This window comes from Pteropus alecto, unplaced genomic scaffold, assembly GCF_000325575.1.
Source record: "Pteropus alecto unplaced genomic scaffold, ASM32557v1 scaffold38, whole genome shotgun sequence".
In the NCBI taxonomy this organism is placed as follows: domain Eukaryota; kingdom Metazoa; phylum Chordata; class Mammalia; order Chiroptera; family Pteropodidae; genus Pteropus; species Pteropus alecto.
In genome coordinates, this window is record NW_006442512.1 from 943,176 (window position 1) to 961,200 (window position 18,025).

Sequence of the window (18,025 nt, forward strand, 5' to 3'; positions counted from 1 at the left end):
TAACCATGTATTTATTTTCATGTATTAATCTCTCATGTGTGTGTGTTTGTGTGTGTGTGTGTGTGTGTTTAACCAACACATCAGACACCTGATTTCACAAATATTGCTTAAGACAAGGCTCAAACATACATTGAAATTTTAAAAGTGATCCAGTTTAAAGAAAAATGTTAAGTCAATAAGAAAGGCTGGCATCTGAGCATCATAAAAGTCCTTGTGGAAGTTGATAAATGACTGCAGCCTTGCACCAGAAGGTCTCTGAGGCCCTTCCCTCCCTGAAAGACAGTGGGTTCAGGGCCCCAGGCCCACTGGAATGAGAAACACACAGACTGGGCCCCGGTTTCCACCTTGTCCTCATCATCACCAAGTTGGATTGACGTGTGGAGTAGCAGGAGAAGTTAAGGTAAGTCGGTGGTCCCTCTTAGCCACAGGCCCCAGGAGATCTCAGAGGACACAGAAAGTGTCTTCACATTTAATCCCTGCAGTGATTTAGGCCAGATCAGGAATGGCTGAGATTGAAGGCTGAGATAGACAGGTCTGGGTGAAGATGGCTCAGGGCGGGCCTGAAGTGTCCTAGGGGGTTTAGCAGCCACATCTCCATAGAGCCTACAAGCCTATGGAAGAGGCTGTCTGAGCCCCCCAGGCCCCATGAATAAGCTACTCCCCTTGTTCTGCCCAGGAGAGAGCAGAATGTCCCATAGCCCAAGAGACCAGGCATGAATCACAGGAATTTACAGCCCAGCCCCAGCCCAAGTGGGATTTATGAGTCTGCCTTAAGCAGGCTGTCGGGGAGGGGCCGGCTGTCAGCCTCCCATTGCCGCTGATTGATGAGGTTGTTTCCTGCCAAGAAAAATGCCCCTCCATGGCAGGCAGCAGAGGAAAAGGTTCCTAGGCCCAAGGGCCAGCCCATTACCCCATACCTGTCCCAATCTGTACCCCTCTCCTACCCTCACAGCCAATAACACTTCCCCTGGATCCCCTGCCCCCCGCCTCCCACACTGACACCCCAGCAGGAGGTGCACTTGAGGGACCCAGCCTGAGCTCTGCCCTCCCAGACCTGTCACCTGCTCACCCCTTCTTCCCAGTGCCCTTCAGAACAATGCACCCCAGGCTAAGCTAAGGTTGGACATGCCAAATTCCAGACCCAAAATGGGTCTCTGAAGAAACTCAGAATACATACACATATATTTCATAGATGAGGAACCAGAGGTTCAGAGAGGGATGGGCCTTACCCAAAGTCACACAGCAGCATAGTGGTGTCGCTGAGACTGGAGCCCACAAGACCCCTGTACCAGTTGTTTCAGTGTCTGGTCATAGCTGATTGTCATATGACCATGGGGATAGTTTTCATCTCCAAATGCAAGCCCCTCTCCATAGAATGGATAGAGCAGGGTTTCCTACCCAGGTGTCTAAAAGTTATGATGTCTCTGTGCCTGTTTCCTCACTCAAAAATTGGGGCTCGTCTCTCTGTTCCGCCCATTTGACAGACAGTCGCATCTTCCTGCAGCTGGGACTCACTTGAAGGGTGGAGTCAAGAGAGTCATCATTTCTGCCCCTTCTGCAGATGCCCCCATGTTTGTGATGGGTATGAACCATGAGAAGTATGACGACTCTCTCAAGATTGTCAATAATGCCTCCTGTACCACCAACTGCTTGGCCCCCCTGGCCAAGGTCATCCATGACAACGTTGGCTTCATAAAAGGACTCATGACCACAATCCACGCCATCACTGCCACCCAGAAGACCATGGATGGCCCCTCTAGTAAACTGTGGCATGATGGCCGAAGGGCTGCCCAGAACATCATCCTTGCTTCCATTGGCACTGCTAAGGCTGTGGGCAAGGTCATCCCTGAGCTGAATGGGAAGCTCACTGGCATGGCCTTCTGTGTCCCTACCCCCAGGATGTCAGTTGTAGATCTGATCTGCCTTCTGGAGAAAGCTGCCAAATATGATGACATCAAGAAAGCGGTGAAACAGGCATCACAGATCCCCTCAAGGGCATCCTGGGCTATACCGAAAACCAGGTTGTTTCCTGTGACTTTAACAGAGACACACACTCTTCCACCTTCAATGCTAGAGCTGGCATTGCCTTCAATGACCACTTTGTCAAGCTCATTTTCTGGTATTACAATGAATTTGGCTACAGCAACAAGGTGGTGGACCTTATGGTCCACATAGCCTCCGAGGAGAAAGAGCCCCATGGAACACCAGCCCCAGCGAGAAGAAGAGGCCCTCAGCTGCTGAGGAGTCCTTGCGCCAAATCGATTTCCCAATACACTGAGAATCTCCTGGCCCCCCTGAAGAAGGGGAGAGGCTTAGGGAGCCTTACCTTGTCCTGCACTATCAGTAAAGTTCACTGTACCCAGCCAAAAAAAAAATTCGGCTCAAAAATCACTCCAACCTCCTGTAGTCGTTATGAGGCTCAAGTGATGTAATTCAGATAAAGTCTTAGGACAGAGCTGGGCCCCCGGCTGGTGACCCTCGTGTAGTGAAGATGGTTCATCATCCTTAATGTCTCCAGGTGACCTACTATCTAATTTGCTTGAGGGAGAGAAACAGTTCAGGGTTGGTGGAGCAGAACGAACAAAGAGAGGAGATGTGTGTAGGGCTGCAGGGCAAGAGTGAGGCCACATCCTGCTGGAGGAAACTCTGGAAGACTCCCAGGAGGAAGTGGCTTCAAGCAAAGGATACAGAGCTCAACCTCCCTTGCTCTGAGGCTCCAGGGGAGCTTCCTGAGCACCACAGGACTGAGGGGAAGCACCCTGCCCTGAAAGCCAATCCCAGCCCAAGATTCTGCCCTGGGTAACCTGGGGGTAAGTTCCTCCCCTCTCAGGGCATCTGCAAAACAGGATCAGAGAAAACCAGATAACACTCCCTAGAGGCATCTTCCAGCTCTGACCCTTTTGCCATACCATCCAGACCCATTGCCTGCAGTACCAAAATCTTGCCACTGGGTAGCAGCAGGGCGTGAAGCTGGGGTCTCCCTCCTTCCAGCTTCTAAAGCTGCAGCTGCTACTGACCAGTCCTCCCAGCACTGGGTGTTCTTTGTTCCCCCACATCCTCAGCTGGCTCTCCAAGGAACTAAAGCTGGATGACCACCCGAATCCAGACATTTGATCCTTCCCACAGCCCTGCAGAGCAGCCAACGTTCTCTCTACTTTTCAGATAGGGAAACTGGGGCCCAGAGAAGTCCCTAGCCCTCTTTCCCAGCCCCAGCCCCCTAGCAGGCGCTGTGCGAAAGAAGAATTGGAGTCAGACTTTGGCTGGAACCCTGGTGCCCCCACCCCTGACTGTGTCTCACTGGGAAAGTCGCTCACCCTCTCTGACTCTCAGCTTATTTAAGGGCTGGTACACGGCAAGTGCTGAACACACGAAACCACTGCTTTGTTTACGGTAGATTTTACAGTCCACAAAAGCAGACACTTGTCTATCTTACTCACCTTGGTGTCCCAGAGCCTGGAAGCCTTCTCCCTCCCCAGCCCTGCCTGGAAATCTACGTAAGTTCTCCTTCCTCAGATCTTTCCACCATCCCTGATTAACCTTTTTATTGGTCTCTTCCCCCTGGCAGCCCTGCCTGGTGCCCACACCAACCTACGCCCTGAGGCAGGGGCTCTTGCTTACCCGGCTCACCTTCCTCCCATCTCTCAGCTCCCTTTCCTCTGTCCCTGCCACTACCTCACTCCCTCTCTCCTGCTGATCCCCTACTCTACACTACATACTGTGTTTACAAGACTACGATTACAGTTTTTATTTCTCTTTTGTCTCTCTTCTTCCCCTGAAGGGAAACATGTTTCCCATCTCCTAGGAAAAATGAAGCTCTAGAAGAGAAAAACGAAGGACGGTGAGATTGTGGGTGCCCCCAGCCATGCCGCCCACAGGTCACATTGCCCACAGGTCACACAACCCTCCTCTTGTCAGGGCCTCCAAGAATAGTTCTGTTATTTGCAGGGTAATAAAATGTCGAGCTGTATTCTAGAGGATAAACAGAGCAGAAGGACAGGGAAGCAAGAGGAAGAGTGAGGGAGAAGAGAAAGGACAGCCAGAGGGAAGCGGAGAGACTTGGAGGGAGAGGAGCCAAATGGGAGACTGTGGATACAGAGGAGGAAGGAGAAGCCAGAAGGAACAGGACTCTCCATCTCCAGTGAGCCTGGAGATGCAACTGCTGACCCTCACCAGGGATCCAAGGACAATGCCCTCCAACCAGCTCCCCTGCCCCTGCCCCGGCCAAGGATGAGGAACTGGAGGACTAAGTGGCAGGAGTGCCTACTCTAGTCCACTTTTCCTTCGGTGACCCCTCAGGTGGGCATCTCAGGCGGGCAGGGAAGAGAGATCTGGGAGGGCCTCACAGCAAGTGCGCCCCATACAGAGTCAGGACCCCAAACTGGAGGGCTCCTCTGACCCCAGGGCTGGGAATCACGCTCCAACTTCCTCCTGAGTACAGACCCTCCCAATCTCCCTTCTGCCCCTGTGCCTGCCCGGGGGAGGAGAGGGAGTATTCTCATGGTTTACATGTTTTCTTCTCCAGGGCACTGAGCGATGTGAATAAACCTGAGTGGACATGGCCACATGCATGAGATAAGAAGATGCCTGGGGAGAATAGGTATAGGTAGTATATGCTGTGGTGTCTGTGCATATGCAGTGTGTGTGATGCATCTATCTTTCCTTGTAAGGATAATATAAGGCCTGCATTTGAATGTGTCTGGTATGGGGGGAGAGGGGCGGGGCAGGCGTTGTGTGCAGTGTAAGGTCCAGCGTCTAGGAGAGTCATGTGACTGTAGTTTCTGTAGTTTTCGGTACACCCAGGCACAGCCAGAGCCTGGCATAGAGTAGCTCAGCAAATGTGCCAGGCTCCAGGTCTAAGTACTAAGGCCACAGATGTAAGCCCTACAAGACCAGGGCTTCCTACCAGGTCAAGGTTGGCCTCCCAAGTTGCTCAGAAGGGGTGGTGTTGGCACTCAGCCAGGCCTGGGAGGCCATGCCCACTGACCTCCTGTAGGTCACCTACCTGGTCACCACCACAGGGAGGCAAGGCCAAGAGATACAGACTGCTTTGTCAAAAAGTCGCTCCTGAGCTAAATGGCCCTGTCATTTTGTGGCCTGAGGCACAAGGCTGGCCCCATTTATCTTCCCTGGAGGCTATGTCCCCTTCTTGGTGGGGTCATCTATTTTCCAAACATGTTCATCCCCTGAAGATGCATTCTGAACCCTCCAGCCTCCTTCTCTCCTTCCTTTGGGATCACAAACCCACCCCAAGGGTTAGTTCTAACTCTAGGGCCAACTGCCAGGCCCTACCCAGATTGGGTGGCAGCTGAGGTCAAACCAAGGTCTGCCCCAGACTGAGCCACGGAGGCAAAAACTAGGATTTCGTCTTAATATAAGTCAATGGTCTCACCCTTAGGCTGAGCCCTGACTCTCGTCACAGACTGAGCCCCAACCCTGGTCACACCCTGAGCCCTGACCCTGGTCATTCATTGAGCTCTGATCTCGGTCACACACTGGACCTTTATTTAGAGACAAGCCATTAATTTTCACATGTTATTTCCCTGACTTCAGGCCTCAGTTTCCTCATCTTTCCACTAGAGAGCCTTGGGAGGGTCTGAGCACTAAATCAAAAAACCTGTATTTAGAGGTTGCCCTGAAGCTCCTCTTACCATGCGTGCGACACAGAAGAGCATCAACCGTTGCCACCCTCCAGCCCCCACCCCTACTCAACACTTTCAGCCCAAGCATTACTAATTTTTGCAGCCTCTGTGATAAATGGCAATGTCAGCAAAATGACATCTTTCTAATCTGCTGCAAGACAGATGGGTCGCCAAGCTCACTCTCTCCCTCTTGAGCCTGCCCAGCCCAGCCTTTTTGAAAAGAGTGGAAGACAGGACAGACATAACACCCTAGGCCTGGAGGAGAGGGGAATGGAGCAGGTACTTTGGGCCCAGAGTAAAATGTGACCCCAGTAGAATTTTCTGCAAGCCCCTTTTAAAAATAATCAGTTGTATGTTTTTAAAAATATTCCAAAGATATTCTCTGCTCTTTTCTGCCCAAAGTTAGTTCTTCAATTCAATTTTCACTTTCAATTAAAATCTGAGTATTTCTCAAATTCAAAAGGATGAGCCATCAGACATATCAGAAAGATTCTGAGTGGTCTTTTCTTCTTGCCTCCCTCAGCATTTGGGTCAGTGGATGCAGAAGAATACGTCTCTGCCTAAGCCGCGGGGTCTGGAAGACAGTCCGCCTCCTCGCCTCCTCGCCTCCTCCCCTAAGACCCTCTCCCTTCACAGTTCCTGCCTTCCCTCCCTCCATTGGCCCAGGCTGCAGAGCAGAAATAGAAGTCCCCCTTACACTTTCTGTGGCCAGGGTAGCTGGGATAAGGGCTAGTCCCAGGGGTGGGGGGCAAGTCAGAATGGGGGATTTGGATATCAAGAACTAAAGAAGGACAAATACCAGCCCCAGAGACCCCATCCTCCCCAGAGAGTGGCAAGAACTCTGGCACCTGTCTGCCTAAAAGTAGCCAAGTCAGAAAGGGTCGGGGCGGTGGGCAAGGCCTGGACTCAGAAGCAAAGTAACACTGCCCCCTCCTGGCTAGTGTGTGGCTCCTTCTCTAATGGGCATTGCAGGGCTAAGCTGTTGAGGTTGGGGACATACAAGTGACTCTCCAAAGACAGCATGTGACATGCAGACCTCATGCCTAGGCTGACTACAGCCTCCAGCTCTGCCCATCCTGTCAACCTTCTCTCTCTGTCCAAAGAATTCTGAAAATACTGCATCTTATCTAGCCCCACTACACTGAGGACAAAGCCTAAATCTAAGCTGTCCACCATCTGGTCCCATTACCAGAGAGCCTCCTGCAGCCTGAGCTCTTGTCCTCTGAGCCTCCCCAGCTCCCTGTCCTGCACCATTTGGTCCCACCTGCTTGCCTTTGCTCTTAACTTTACCTCCACCATAAGTACCCTTCCTTCTACATACACACTGTCTCTGCTTGTCCTCCAGGTCTTTTCCCCAGGAAAACTCCCCTTTCCCCATCCCCAACCTGAAAGACTCCTCCCTCCTCTGCCTCCACCCACTTGCCCTGTTCCTCTCTTGGGTGCTGCACACTGTCAGGGATCAGAGTCACACCGTTCTGGAGCTGGAGGGAACTTGGACATCCTCCAGGCCTATCCCCCACCCTCACTGCCCAAAGGGCAACCCTGAGGCTCAGAGAGGAACAGAAGCTACACAAGACCACACAGCACATTACTGGCAGAGTTAGGACTAGAACTCAGCTCTCTGGAGTCTGTGCTCAGGGCTTTTTGGAGGACACGTGGGTGCCTTCCCTTGGTGAGCCAGGACAGAACTTCTCCCAGACAAGGACCCCTACAATGTCTCCCAGTATCCTTACCCCTCACCCAGGGCAGGGCGTAAAGGAAGCAGTCATGAACATTTGCAAAATGAGAAATAAATAAATATATATATTTATCTAACATTTTGTGTGCTAGACATAGCAGGCACAAGCTCTGCTACTTAAAACATTGGTAAGTTGCTCAATTTGGAATAGAAAATTATCCTCTGTGGGGAAGGAGGGGCCTCAGTCGTGAATGTCAATGACCAGCGGGCACAGGTGGGGTGAGTGTTTGACACCCATGGTGAAAGCAGGTGTGCGGGGCTTGTGCACTGTGACCTGCTCAATGTGATGGGAGCCCGGACCAGGCCGAGGTCCATGGTCCACTGGATAGGCGAAGCGCTTGGCCATACTGTAGACAGGGCTACGGTTCTGGTAGACAGATGGCTCAGGTCGAGCATGCATAGCCGGCCCAGGGCCTCCTGCCACATTCTCTTTGTAGAACCAGTTCTTGTCTGCAGAGGCCAAACTGTAGCAAGGAGCAGCTCGGTTGACAGGGATGTTGGGCCCCAGTAAGAGTGGCAGCTTGTACTGGTTGGGAGCCGGATTGGGATCCATCACTCTGTATGGGCACCGGTAGCCAAAAGTGTACTGGGGAGCCCTGCATTCCCCAGGAATGCGGGTCTTCTCCAAGTAGTAGTGGCAAGAAGCTGGAGTGGAGCTCAGGCCTGAAAGTGGGTGAAGGTAGAGAGCCGCAGACTTGATTCACCTTTTCTAGACTTTACTAGACTTTACTAGAGCCACCTTAGCTTCAATCAGGGACACATACACACCTGGCATGGGGCTATGGGCAGGGTAGGGACTTAGGCCATTTTGACATCAGGACGTGACCCTGTCGTCACAATATAAAAACCACAAGTGTCATTAGAACATCACCCTTGGGCTGTCAGCTTTTGACATTGTCCCTGTGATAGCACCAAGAAAACGTCCTGGAATCATTACAGTCCATGAGCTCATTAGCCTGACAATATTGCTGACATGAGCTTCATTTTTATTATAACATTACCCCACGACATACATATATAGCATTGGCTTCGAGATGTTAAGTACTGTGACACAGACATGGTAACATCGATGTCTTGATGTGACATTGCAGAGATGCTAGCATCCATAGACACACCTGGTGAGAGGAGTCATGACCCTTTGCCCTTGCTCAGGTCCTAAGGGTGGACTTCTTTCCCCAAACCTTCCAACCCCCACCTCCCTCCCCATCCCATCTTACGCAGGTTAGAGATGCGCTCCTCCATGGGGACCTGAGGGCAGCTGGACATTCCAAACCGAGTTATTTTAGGATCCAAGAAGTAGCGAGGCCCAGGGTTGCATATGTCCATGATCCCTGCAGGGCAGCCAAGGAGGGGCTCAGTTAGTCCCAGAGGCCACCTCGGGTTAGCCTGGCCTGTCTCCAGGAGAGATCTCCCTCCCCAAGAGAGGAGTGCCTTCCAATTTCTTGCGCTCTTGGGTGTTTTGGGAACTTTTATTTTCTCATCTGTAAGAGGGGCTTTTAACATTCCCAAGAACTTCTTCAGAGGGACAGATAAAATAACAACAGCTGCACAGCAGCTTGGTCAGCTGGTCAGGGATTGGTGCCAAGGGGTAATAATAGGTATAGTGGCTATTGTTAGTATTAAGAAGGGGCCCAAGCCCCAGCCAGGGGATCCCCTACCGAGGACGATGTGTCACTCCAGGGAAGGGCCTAGCAGAAACCCTAGATCTCCGATCCCCAGAGACATACCCCTGCTCAGCCTCTCCTTTCACTCACCTTAGTCAGTGGTTTCAGCTCTACTGTGTGGCCCTCTGCTTCCACACTTCCAGAGGGTTCTAAGCCACCTGGGAAGCCTTGGGATCCACCACCTCCACCACTTTCCTCCCAGTCCCCAGCTATTCCTGTCTAGCTGCTATGGCAAGTGAACCACGGCAGCCAGAGCTGAAAGATCCCAGCCAAAGACCAGACAGGACTCTGCTCTACCAGCTGGACAGACATCCCTTCAAAGCTCAGAAAGTCTAGTTGGGAGACGCCCACAGTCACCTTCAGGGGGCTAGGTCACTTAGGTATCCCTGCTGGCTTCCTGCTGGAACCACCAGGCATCCCACTCAGGTCAGGCCTGGGTTCCCAGAGGCCTATGGCTACAGATAATGGCTCCTTTTCTCTTACTGCCACCCCAAACATTCAACAATAATAACCCTACACCCAAAGGAGTGACAGGCATGGGGCACACTCACGCTTCTCCCAGGGCCGAGTGTGCAGAGTGCAGGCTGGCTCCTGGAACATGGAGCTGTCATGGCCTAGGTAACCCACACAGGAGGGCCTCAGGTACTTGGCAGGCCCTGGACCTGTGAGAGCAGACAGAACAGCATTCAGCCTGGACCCACCAGATCAGAAGCGGGAAGCCCCAAATATAGTGTCATGAGAACATTGGGATCTTGCTGCCACTGAGGTCACACTGTCACAATCCCACCATTGAGCTGCTTTCTTGGATTAAAGGCAGTGTTCCCAGATAATATATAATTTCTCTTGGACAGGCAATGTGTAATGGGTAATAGTTACGATTAAGTGAGAACTTATTCTGTGCCAAGTACTATGCTAAGCATTTTATATGGATTATTTCAGTTAAGCCTTCCAACAACTCTGTAAGAAAGAGACTAACCTTTTTCCACCTTAAAGATGAGAAAATTGAGAGTGTAGGAATATCAATTTGCCTAAAGTCACACAAACTGATGATGTGAAAATTCTGAGACAGTCAGCCAATGGAGTCCAAACATTTAATCACATACTCAAGCACTTCCCACATAGAACAATAATTGATCATTAACGATGTACTAAAACTTAGCTTTTCTACTTTCATTTGAGAGTAAGATTCAAGGGAAGCAAGGAAATCTAAAGTCGAGCTATAGGCTCCAATAAATCCCTAGCCTCTTTCCAAAACTAGCCTCACTTCATGCTCCATGCTCCCTTGGTGCCCTATCCCCCCCAAAAAAAATTTCCGGCAGCTAACTAACACTGCCTATGAGGTTCAGCATGGAGGCACAGATCTTCCATAGGCTTCAAGGAGAGTCTTCAGGAGGCAGTGCTGGAAGGCTGGGACACCTGCCAAGTAGCTCTGCAGAGAGAAGAATGGGCCCAAACCCAAGGTGGGAAACTGCTCTCACCTTTGATCATTGCCATGATCACAGGGGTCTGCTTTATCTCCTGCCATGAGGGCACCTGCACCTTCTTCTCTGGGCGCTGCCCATAGAACACAGAGTTCCTGGCCTCCTTGGGCAGTTTCATGGCTGAGGCCGAGGAAGGGGCAATGGCAGTTACTGAGTTATCTAAGCGGCAGGCAAGAAGCTGGGCTTGTGTGAGGCCTGTTCCAAGTGCCCTACCAGAGCCTCTGTGTCCACTCTCTCCCCCATCCAGAGGTGATCTGGGGGCTGGGAAGAAAGACAGTCCTCCAGCTTGAGCTGTCTAGAGTGCAGCCAGTCACAGGGCAAAGCAGGCAGGAGCTAGAGATGACATCACTGCAGAACTTGGACTGTGAAACCCAGAGTGTTTATTTCTCTCAGTTGCCGTGGTACCTGAACTGTGGAGTAGAAATTCTATGCTGACAGCTCAGTTGTGGAACCCTGAGAACTCGGCTCCACTGCCCCTTACACCCAACCAGGCTGAAGGGTCTGAAGGGTCCCCAGGACTCTGGGTCAGGGAAGGAAAAGGGAGAGGTAAAGTGACAGAGTCAGCTCTTCACTCCTGGTGGATGCCCTAGAGTTGGGGAAAGGAATGGAAAGAGAGGGTAGATTATGAGTCAAGGGTTCCTGCAGCTGGCGCAGCCCCCTAGGGGTGGCCTGTTATCCCCTGCCCCTCCCACCTATCCTCCCGCCCCAGGTTCTGGACATACCCTCTATTCTATCAAAATCTGTTTTTCTTTGGGAAAGGATCAAGCCTATTATTCCACTAAGGTGAATTGTTTGATAGCAACCCAGACTCCTATTCTAACGCACAGTATCTTTAGAGATCCATGTCTAGCTCAAGGAATACATGCCTGCTGTTGGCATTTCAGGCAGGGAATAGGGAATAAATAAAGGAGGATGGAGGCGTGGTGCCGAGGCCTTAAGAAGCCACTTCCTGTGTCTGTGGTCAAGAGCACCCTGGGGGGCGAGGTGGGGGGGCATGTGAAAGAAAATATTAAGTGGTAGGGAAGATATACAGCTGCCATATGATTGATGGATGAGCCCCAGAGCTGAGGAAATGCTGGAGACCTCTTCAACCCTAAAAACCTAAAAGGCTTTGGGGTCCTGGGGCCTGTTTGACTCACCAGTTCATAGTTCAGATGGGATTTGATTAGAACCAAGTGAGAGGAGTTTCCACCTTGGGAATAGATAACAGTTGGATTTAGAGGGGCTGCCTGTCACAGCCCCAGTACACAGATAAGGAAACTGAGGCCCAGAAAGAAGGACTTTCCCAAAATCTCCCATCACATTAGTAGCAGAAACAGAACCAAGACACAAACCCCAGGGCTCTCTTTGAATCATGGTCTCTGATCTAATGGAAACCGAAACATGCTCTGCACTCATTCTGACTGGCAAGTGCAATGACGACTCAGAGACTAGCCAGGCATGCTGGGGGCTACAGAAGCCTCGTGTGGTACTAAAAGGCTCAGAAGAGAGGGCAGAGTCCCACTCCAACAACAGCAGACCTCCCTGTGCCCCTTACATCACCTACAGGACAGCCAAGCCTCTGATTTCCGGAGAGGAGAGGCTGGGCAAGGTGGAAACTGGCCCAGCCTCAGTTGGCCTGGGGCCATGGGCAGTGCTGCCTCCTCTTCCTCATTCACTCAGCTTTTCCTGGAGGAAGCCATGGGCCTGCTGGGTCCAAGATCTGATAGTCCCCTCAGGCTGATATGGGGGCCAGATGTGGGGCTAAGACCTCCACCTTCCTGGTCTGGGGTGAGTTTCCTGCTGTATCAGACCCAAGAAGCCTTCCTGATATTCCCCAATCTGCAGTCTGTCATCCTTGTATGCAGCTCACTTGGGAAAACTGAGCCACTCTACACCAGCAGGTCATAAGCCACCCTTCTTCTGTTCTAAATGCTCCCTTCTCTCAAACTTTAACGGAGACCTAGCTCAATCTTGAAACAGCCTTTGGTCCTCTCCAAAGCTGCTATTCTGTCTCTCGCAACCCAGTCCCTCCAAGCTGGTTCCTGGTCTCCTTGATACCCACCAGAAAGTGTCCCCTCTCAGTGAAAAGCACCATTCCTCCAGGATTCTGGCTTCCAGAGCATCCCTCTTTATCTCCTCAGGATTGCCAGCTTTCCTGACTCATACTCTTTGTGGTCCTGGCTCATGGTCTTCTTCCCCACCACACCCCCAACTCTTGCCATTATCTTGGTGGCTTAGGCCTCTCTAGGGACCTCCCACCAATCCTTTGGCCTCCCAGTTCCCAGTCTACCTCATCTCCAAGTACCTCCCCTCCACTCCCTCTCTGCCATTCTCCCCCAACACATCTGGCCCTTCTCTCTCACCTCCACAGCAGTGACCATCCCCTCCCTTTGGAACACCAGCCCCTGTTCTTCATTTGGTTCACTCTAATACTCTCACACAAATTGCCTGCTATCACTGAGACTCCATCATTGACCCTGCACTTTCTCCCCATCTTTCAGTTCCCTCCTGCCTTCACTGCCCTCCCTGTCCAGCTTCTTTCTTGGTAAATCACCAGGTCTGGCTTGTCTATCTGCACCAGACAGCTAAAAGCTCATGGTCCCTAAACCCTGGGATTGCCTTCATGCCACCCAACAGCCCATCTCTACTCTGGTCGACTTACTCTCTTCCAGTCCAGAGATCATTTCAAGCATGGCTCATTCCTTTCTTCATGCCTGGCCCTCCCCTCCAGCCTCTGCTCCACTTCCTCCTCAGCTAAGAAAAGAGAGGCCATCAGACTGGACTCTGACTCAAACCCTCCCTGCCACACCATCAAAACCATTGGCTTCCTCTGTCACCTGTTCCCACTTCCCTCGGGAGCTGGGGAGGACCCACCAAGACCTTCTCCTATCTTGCTGCTTCCTCAAGTACATTTTGCTCTCTTTGCTTTAACCCCTAACCTGGCCCCCTTCTAGGTCATTGTACATACTCTATGATAGACCACCTCCCTGGCCCCTCGCACTGCTCCATCACTGCCTAGATTCCTCTCCATAGAGAAACTTCCCCGTTGTCTGCGCTTGTCTCCCTTTCATTCTCCACAAGCTGACTTTAGGGCCATCACTCTACCTACACTATGATCTGCACGTGGAAGCTGCAGCCAATAGACACTTTCGCCCTCGCCCATTTGGCTGTTCGGCTGCACTGGGCCAAAATGACTGACCATTCCTTCCTCCTTGTAGCCCCTCCTCCTGATTCTGAGATGCTCTTGTCTTCCTTCCATGTCCCTATGCCCCTTCACAAGGTTTCTTTCTGGCTCTTCTTCCTCAACCTAATCTTTCAATGTTGGCACATGCTTATTAACTGCAAAGAGGAAAACTATAACTTTACAGGGAGAGTCCTGGCAGGCACCACCTCAACCAAGCGATGTAAGTTAACATCATCCACAATGGGCCAGAGAGGTGTTGTGTACCTCTTGAAAGGGTGTACTGAGAAGGACACAGCATCTTTCTGGTGCATTCCCACCGAAGATACATAACCTGAATCTAATTATCAAAGAACAAGACAAACTCAAATCAAGATTCACTTTACAAAATAACTGGTCTGTACTTGACAAAAGTAGAAATGTCATGAAAGACAAACACTGGCCAACTTTTTCAGATTAATAGAAACTCAAGGGATAGGACAACTAAATGCAACATAAGAGCCAGAATTTTCCTTTGCTATCAAGGACATTATTGGGAGAATTGGCAAAACTCGGGGGAAGTCTGTGGCCTGTTAAAAGCATTGTACCAATGTTAGCTTCCTGATTTTGATCACTATACTCTAATTAAGAAAGAGAAGACCCTCATTCTTAGGAAATACACACTGAAGTAGTTAAGGATAAAATAATGTTATGTCTGCAACTTACTCTCAAATAGATCAGGAAAAATGTACATATGTACATAGAAAAGAATTTAAAATGTGGTAAAATATTAACATTTAAGAAATCTAGGTGAAAGGTACATGGGAAATATTTGTAATGGTCTTGCTACTTTTCTATAAGTCTGAAATTATGTCCAAAAAGAGTTAAGAGAAAAAAACGGTGTGTCAAAGTTCAGTCCTGGGCCTTCCTCTCATTTTCCACCACCTTCCTCTCACCTGAGCAGTCTCATCTCTTGTTTCAATCCCATTATCTGTACCACAACAATTCCCAGATATATGCCTCTGGTCCAGACCTTCTTAGGTACTTTAGACCCACATATCCAACAGCCTGCACAGAGTCACTGGGGTTTGCCACAAGCATCACAAAATCAACATGCCCAAAATCAACACGCCCTGCCTCCCATTCACCTCAACGAAAGATACCACTGTCCATCCAAGTGCTTGTCCTAGACATCTCCCTTGTCCTTACTCCTCAGGATTTCTGTCATTTACTCTTGTGTCTCCAGCCCCCAATGTAGTGCCTGACATATGATAAATGCTTGAGAAATATTTGTTGAATGAATGAATGAATGAATGAATGATTGAACAAGTCAATCCATTGATTGATCAAGGAAACATCACTCCTCCTCAAAGGAGCAGAGTCCTACTTTCCGAGTCACAGACACATTCCCAGTCTGGCTCACTGGACTACCAATTAGCATCGTACGGGTTTGTATCAGTTATTCACTGCTGTGTAATACATTGCCCTCAGAACCTAAGACTATTTCTGTGGGTCAAGAGTTTAGAAGTGGCTTAGCTGGATTTTTCTAACTCCAGGTTTCTCAGTAAGTGACGGTCATCTGAAAGTTTGATCGGGGCTGGCAGATCCATTTTCAAGATGGCTCACTCACATAAATGGTGAATTGGTGTTGGCTGTTGGTAAGAGGCCTCGGTTCCTCTCCACATGGGCCCTCCACAGGCTGCTTAACTGTCCTCAAGTCATGCTGGCTGGCTTTTCCCAGAGCAAGCAATCAGAAGAGAGCAAGGCAGAAGGTGCCACATCTTATGATCTTGCCTTAGAAGTCACACTCCATCATTTCTGTAATGCCTTACAGGTCAGCCCTATTCAGTGTGGAAGGTGGCTACACGAGGGTATGAATACCAGAAGATGAGGACCACTGAGAGCTATCTTGGAGGTTGGCTACCACAAGTTTTTCACTACACAGGGACACTTAGTCATGGGGCAGAAATCCAAGCTAAATGTACCCACTAAGGCCCACGCAGGCTGAAGACAGCTGACTCCAGCTGGCTCTTGGTTGTCAGTCTTGCCTCTCCTTCAAGGGATTCCTGGGAGTTGTGCAAAGAACAAGACCTTGGCATCAACACTTCCCATCATCATGACCACCAGGCACTGCCTTTCACAGTTTATAAAACCCCAACACCTCTGTTGGAGAGCATCATCGAAGTGCCCATGGTGGTTCTATAGTTTACAGATGAGGGGAATGGTGCAGGGAAGTGAAGTGACTCACCCAAGGTGACATAGAACCAGACTTCTGGCTCCTAACCCCACATTCTTTCCACTGCCTTGCCCAGCTGCCAGGTCAGCCACATCTCCTAACACCCATTGAAGCCTCATTCCCAGCCCTGAGCAGGTATTTCTCATCCTTCTTTTAGGAGACCCACCTTAGTCCCCAAAGGTACCTGCCCTAAGCAAGTATGTGCACAGATTTCCCATCCAACCAAGAACTGTTCACTTCTCCAGAAGGGTGTCTCTGCAGGCATCTTTTCATCCACTAAGAGGGCACAGCAGGGGTTAACAGTATGAACCAATATTTAGAAATAGCAAAACCCCAGGGGCAGCCAGCTGTGGCCAGCTGGTCATAGCCACTGAAGCCACAAGACTTTGTGGATGTGGTATGGAAGATAAGTATCTGCTCCTGGGAACAGAGGCTCTGAGAGGGTCCTCCCAGCCCCACCCAATCTCCCCAGTAGTGCTTGGGCATGACTCAGATCCTTCCCCTCACCAGGGCAAAGCCCTGCCACCGGCCTCTGGTCCGCAGCCGGCTCCCTAGGGCAGCAAATATAATTTTTCAGCTCCTGAATTGTGTAATTGTTGGGAATAGCTATCCCGCCCCTCCTGTGCTTGGCTGCCTGCACTTGGAGGAGCTCTATTACTGCCTCCAGCCAGGAGCAGGGGCAAGACTACTCCTAGCAGAAGCCCAGGTCAGAGGCCCAGGCCTGGGGCCCACTGCCATGGCGCTCCTGCTCATTAGACTGTAGGGCCACAGAATTAGAGCCAAAAGCCTGTGTCCCCTTGCACTGTAGTAGCCTGAGTTCTGTGTTCTTCATGGCGGAAGGCCAATTCCCTGAGCTCAGGACCTATGCAGTTGGAGCACACCCCAGCTCAGGTACCACCACCCCATCTAGAGCACAAGTACCCGTCATTTACCAGCAAGCTAGCTTTGGCCACAGGCTCCTTGGGTGGGGCCCAGGCGGTCAGTGTGCAAAACAGAGAGGCACTCAGAGTGCCAGGTCCTGGCCAAGGGCAGCACCAAACCACAGCCACTGCCAGAGCCGGCACTCTTAGTCTCAGAAGCATTGAGAGTAAGAGAGGGTGACCAGTAGGGCCTGGCCAATATGCTTGTCTGAACTTTGCGGCAGGGAAGAGGGTGATGCTGGGCTCTCTGTTGTTTGTTCTCCCAGACAGTTCTCTTGGGGAAACTGAGGCAGTACATAACACATGTCATTGTAGCTTCAGAAAATTTGGAATTCTCCTCCGCCCCTGGGTATTGGCATCCTGCTTCGTTCTTTGAGTGTGTTCTGAGTCTCCTTCTCCCCCTGCCCCATGGGCACTGTCCTGTGCTTTGCTGGAAAGGAGTCAGTCAAGGAGGAAGGGGAGGCCCTGACTCACTTCCTGACCCAGCGAGGCTCTAGGAGTATACAGATGTCACTACTCCAGGAAGTCTATGGAAAGGGAGGTCAGTGATGGGAAGGAAGACTGGGAGGGCTTCCTAGAGGAAGGTGAGATGTGGCCAGGAAGGCAGGGACAGGCAGGGATGGTCACCTAAGACACCTGGCCAACCCAAAAAAGAAAAAGTCATGGCAAAAGTCAGAAGCAGAGGGAGAGGGCCTGAGGATGCCAAGAAGGACCTGGTCAGCTCTACTCAGAACTGGAATTTCAGGGCCTCAGCGGGCATGCTGAGGAGGCTGAAGAGGAGACCGTAGGAGGCAGTCAGGGATCAGTTCCAAAGCAACACGGGTCCTCAGCTTTGTCAGTCTGCCTGGCATGATGTCTCTCAGCACCGGTCTGAGGTTCAAGTGCTGGGCTACAGGCTGAACGAAGGCCAGGCCTGTGTGTGCTGGAGCCCTAGCACCACTTTACCACTAGAGCCTCGGTTTTCTCATCAGTGAAAAAGGAACACTACCTCCCGACACACACACTTCCCAGGGTTGTCAAGAGACCAGGTGAATGTTTTATAAACTGGGAGGCCCAGCAGAGAAGCGAGCATGGGTTATTATTGCTGTACTGGTTGCCATTATTTTTCCAAGCCTGTTTCTCTCCTCAGCTAGCAACAAAGCAATCAAGGCTTTGAACTAATCCTGACTCTACTCTCAGCTGTGGGCAGGAACTCTGGCTGGAGG

The 18,025-nt window shown here is 50.8% G+C and overlaps 2 protein-coding genes across 2 annotated transcripts; one reads left to right on the top strand and one right to left on the bottom strand.

Annotated features, from left to right (window-relative positions):
• The first annotated feature begins 1,331 nt into the window (after window positions 1-1,331).
• Window positions 1,332-3,114, top strand: LOC102890114 (glyceraldehyde-3-phosphate dehydrogenase-like). Its single transcript, XM_025040366.1, is given in 4 exon segments — window positions 1,332-1,356; window positions 1,505-1,981; window positions 1,984-2,213; window positions 2,992-3,114. Coding segments are annotated over 4 exon segments (855 nt in total).
• A 4,377-nt stretch (window positions 3,115-7,491) lies between these two features.
• ODF3L1 (outer dense fiber of sperm tails 3 like 1) lies at window positions 7,492-13,253 on the bottom strand. Its single transcript, XM_025040330.1, has 4 exons — window positions 13,167-13,253; window positions 9,593-9,703; window positions 8,595-8,708; window positions 7,492-8,040 (listed from the first exon to the last, which is right to left on the bottom strand). The coding sequence occupies exons 1-4, from the start codon at window positions 13,195-13,197 to the stop codon at window positions 7,559-7,561; spliced, it is 738 nt and encodes a 245-aa protein (XP_024896098.1). The 5' UTR covers window positions 13,198-13,253; the 3' UTR covers window positions 7,492-7,558.
• Between the last annotated feature and the right edge of the window lie 4,772 nt (window positions 13,254-18,025).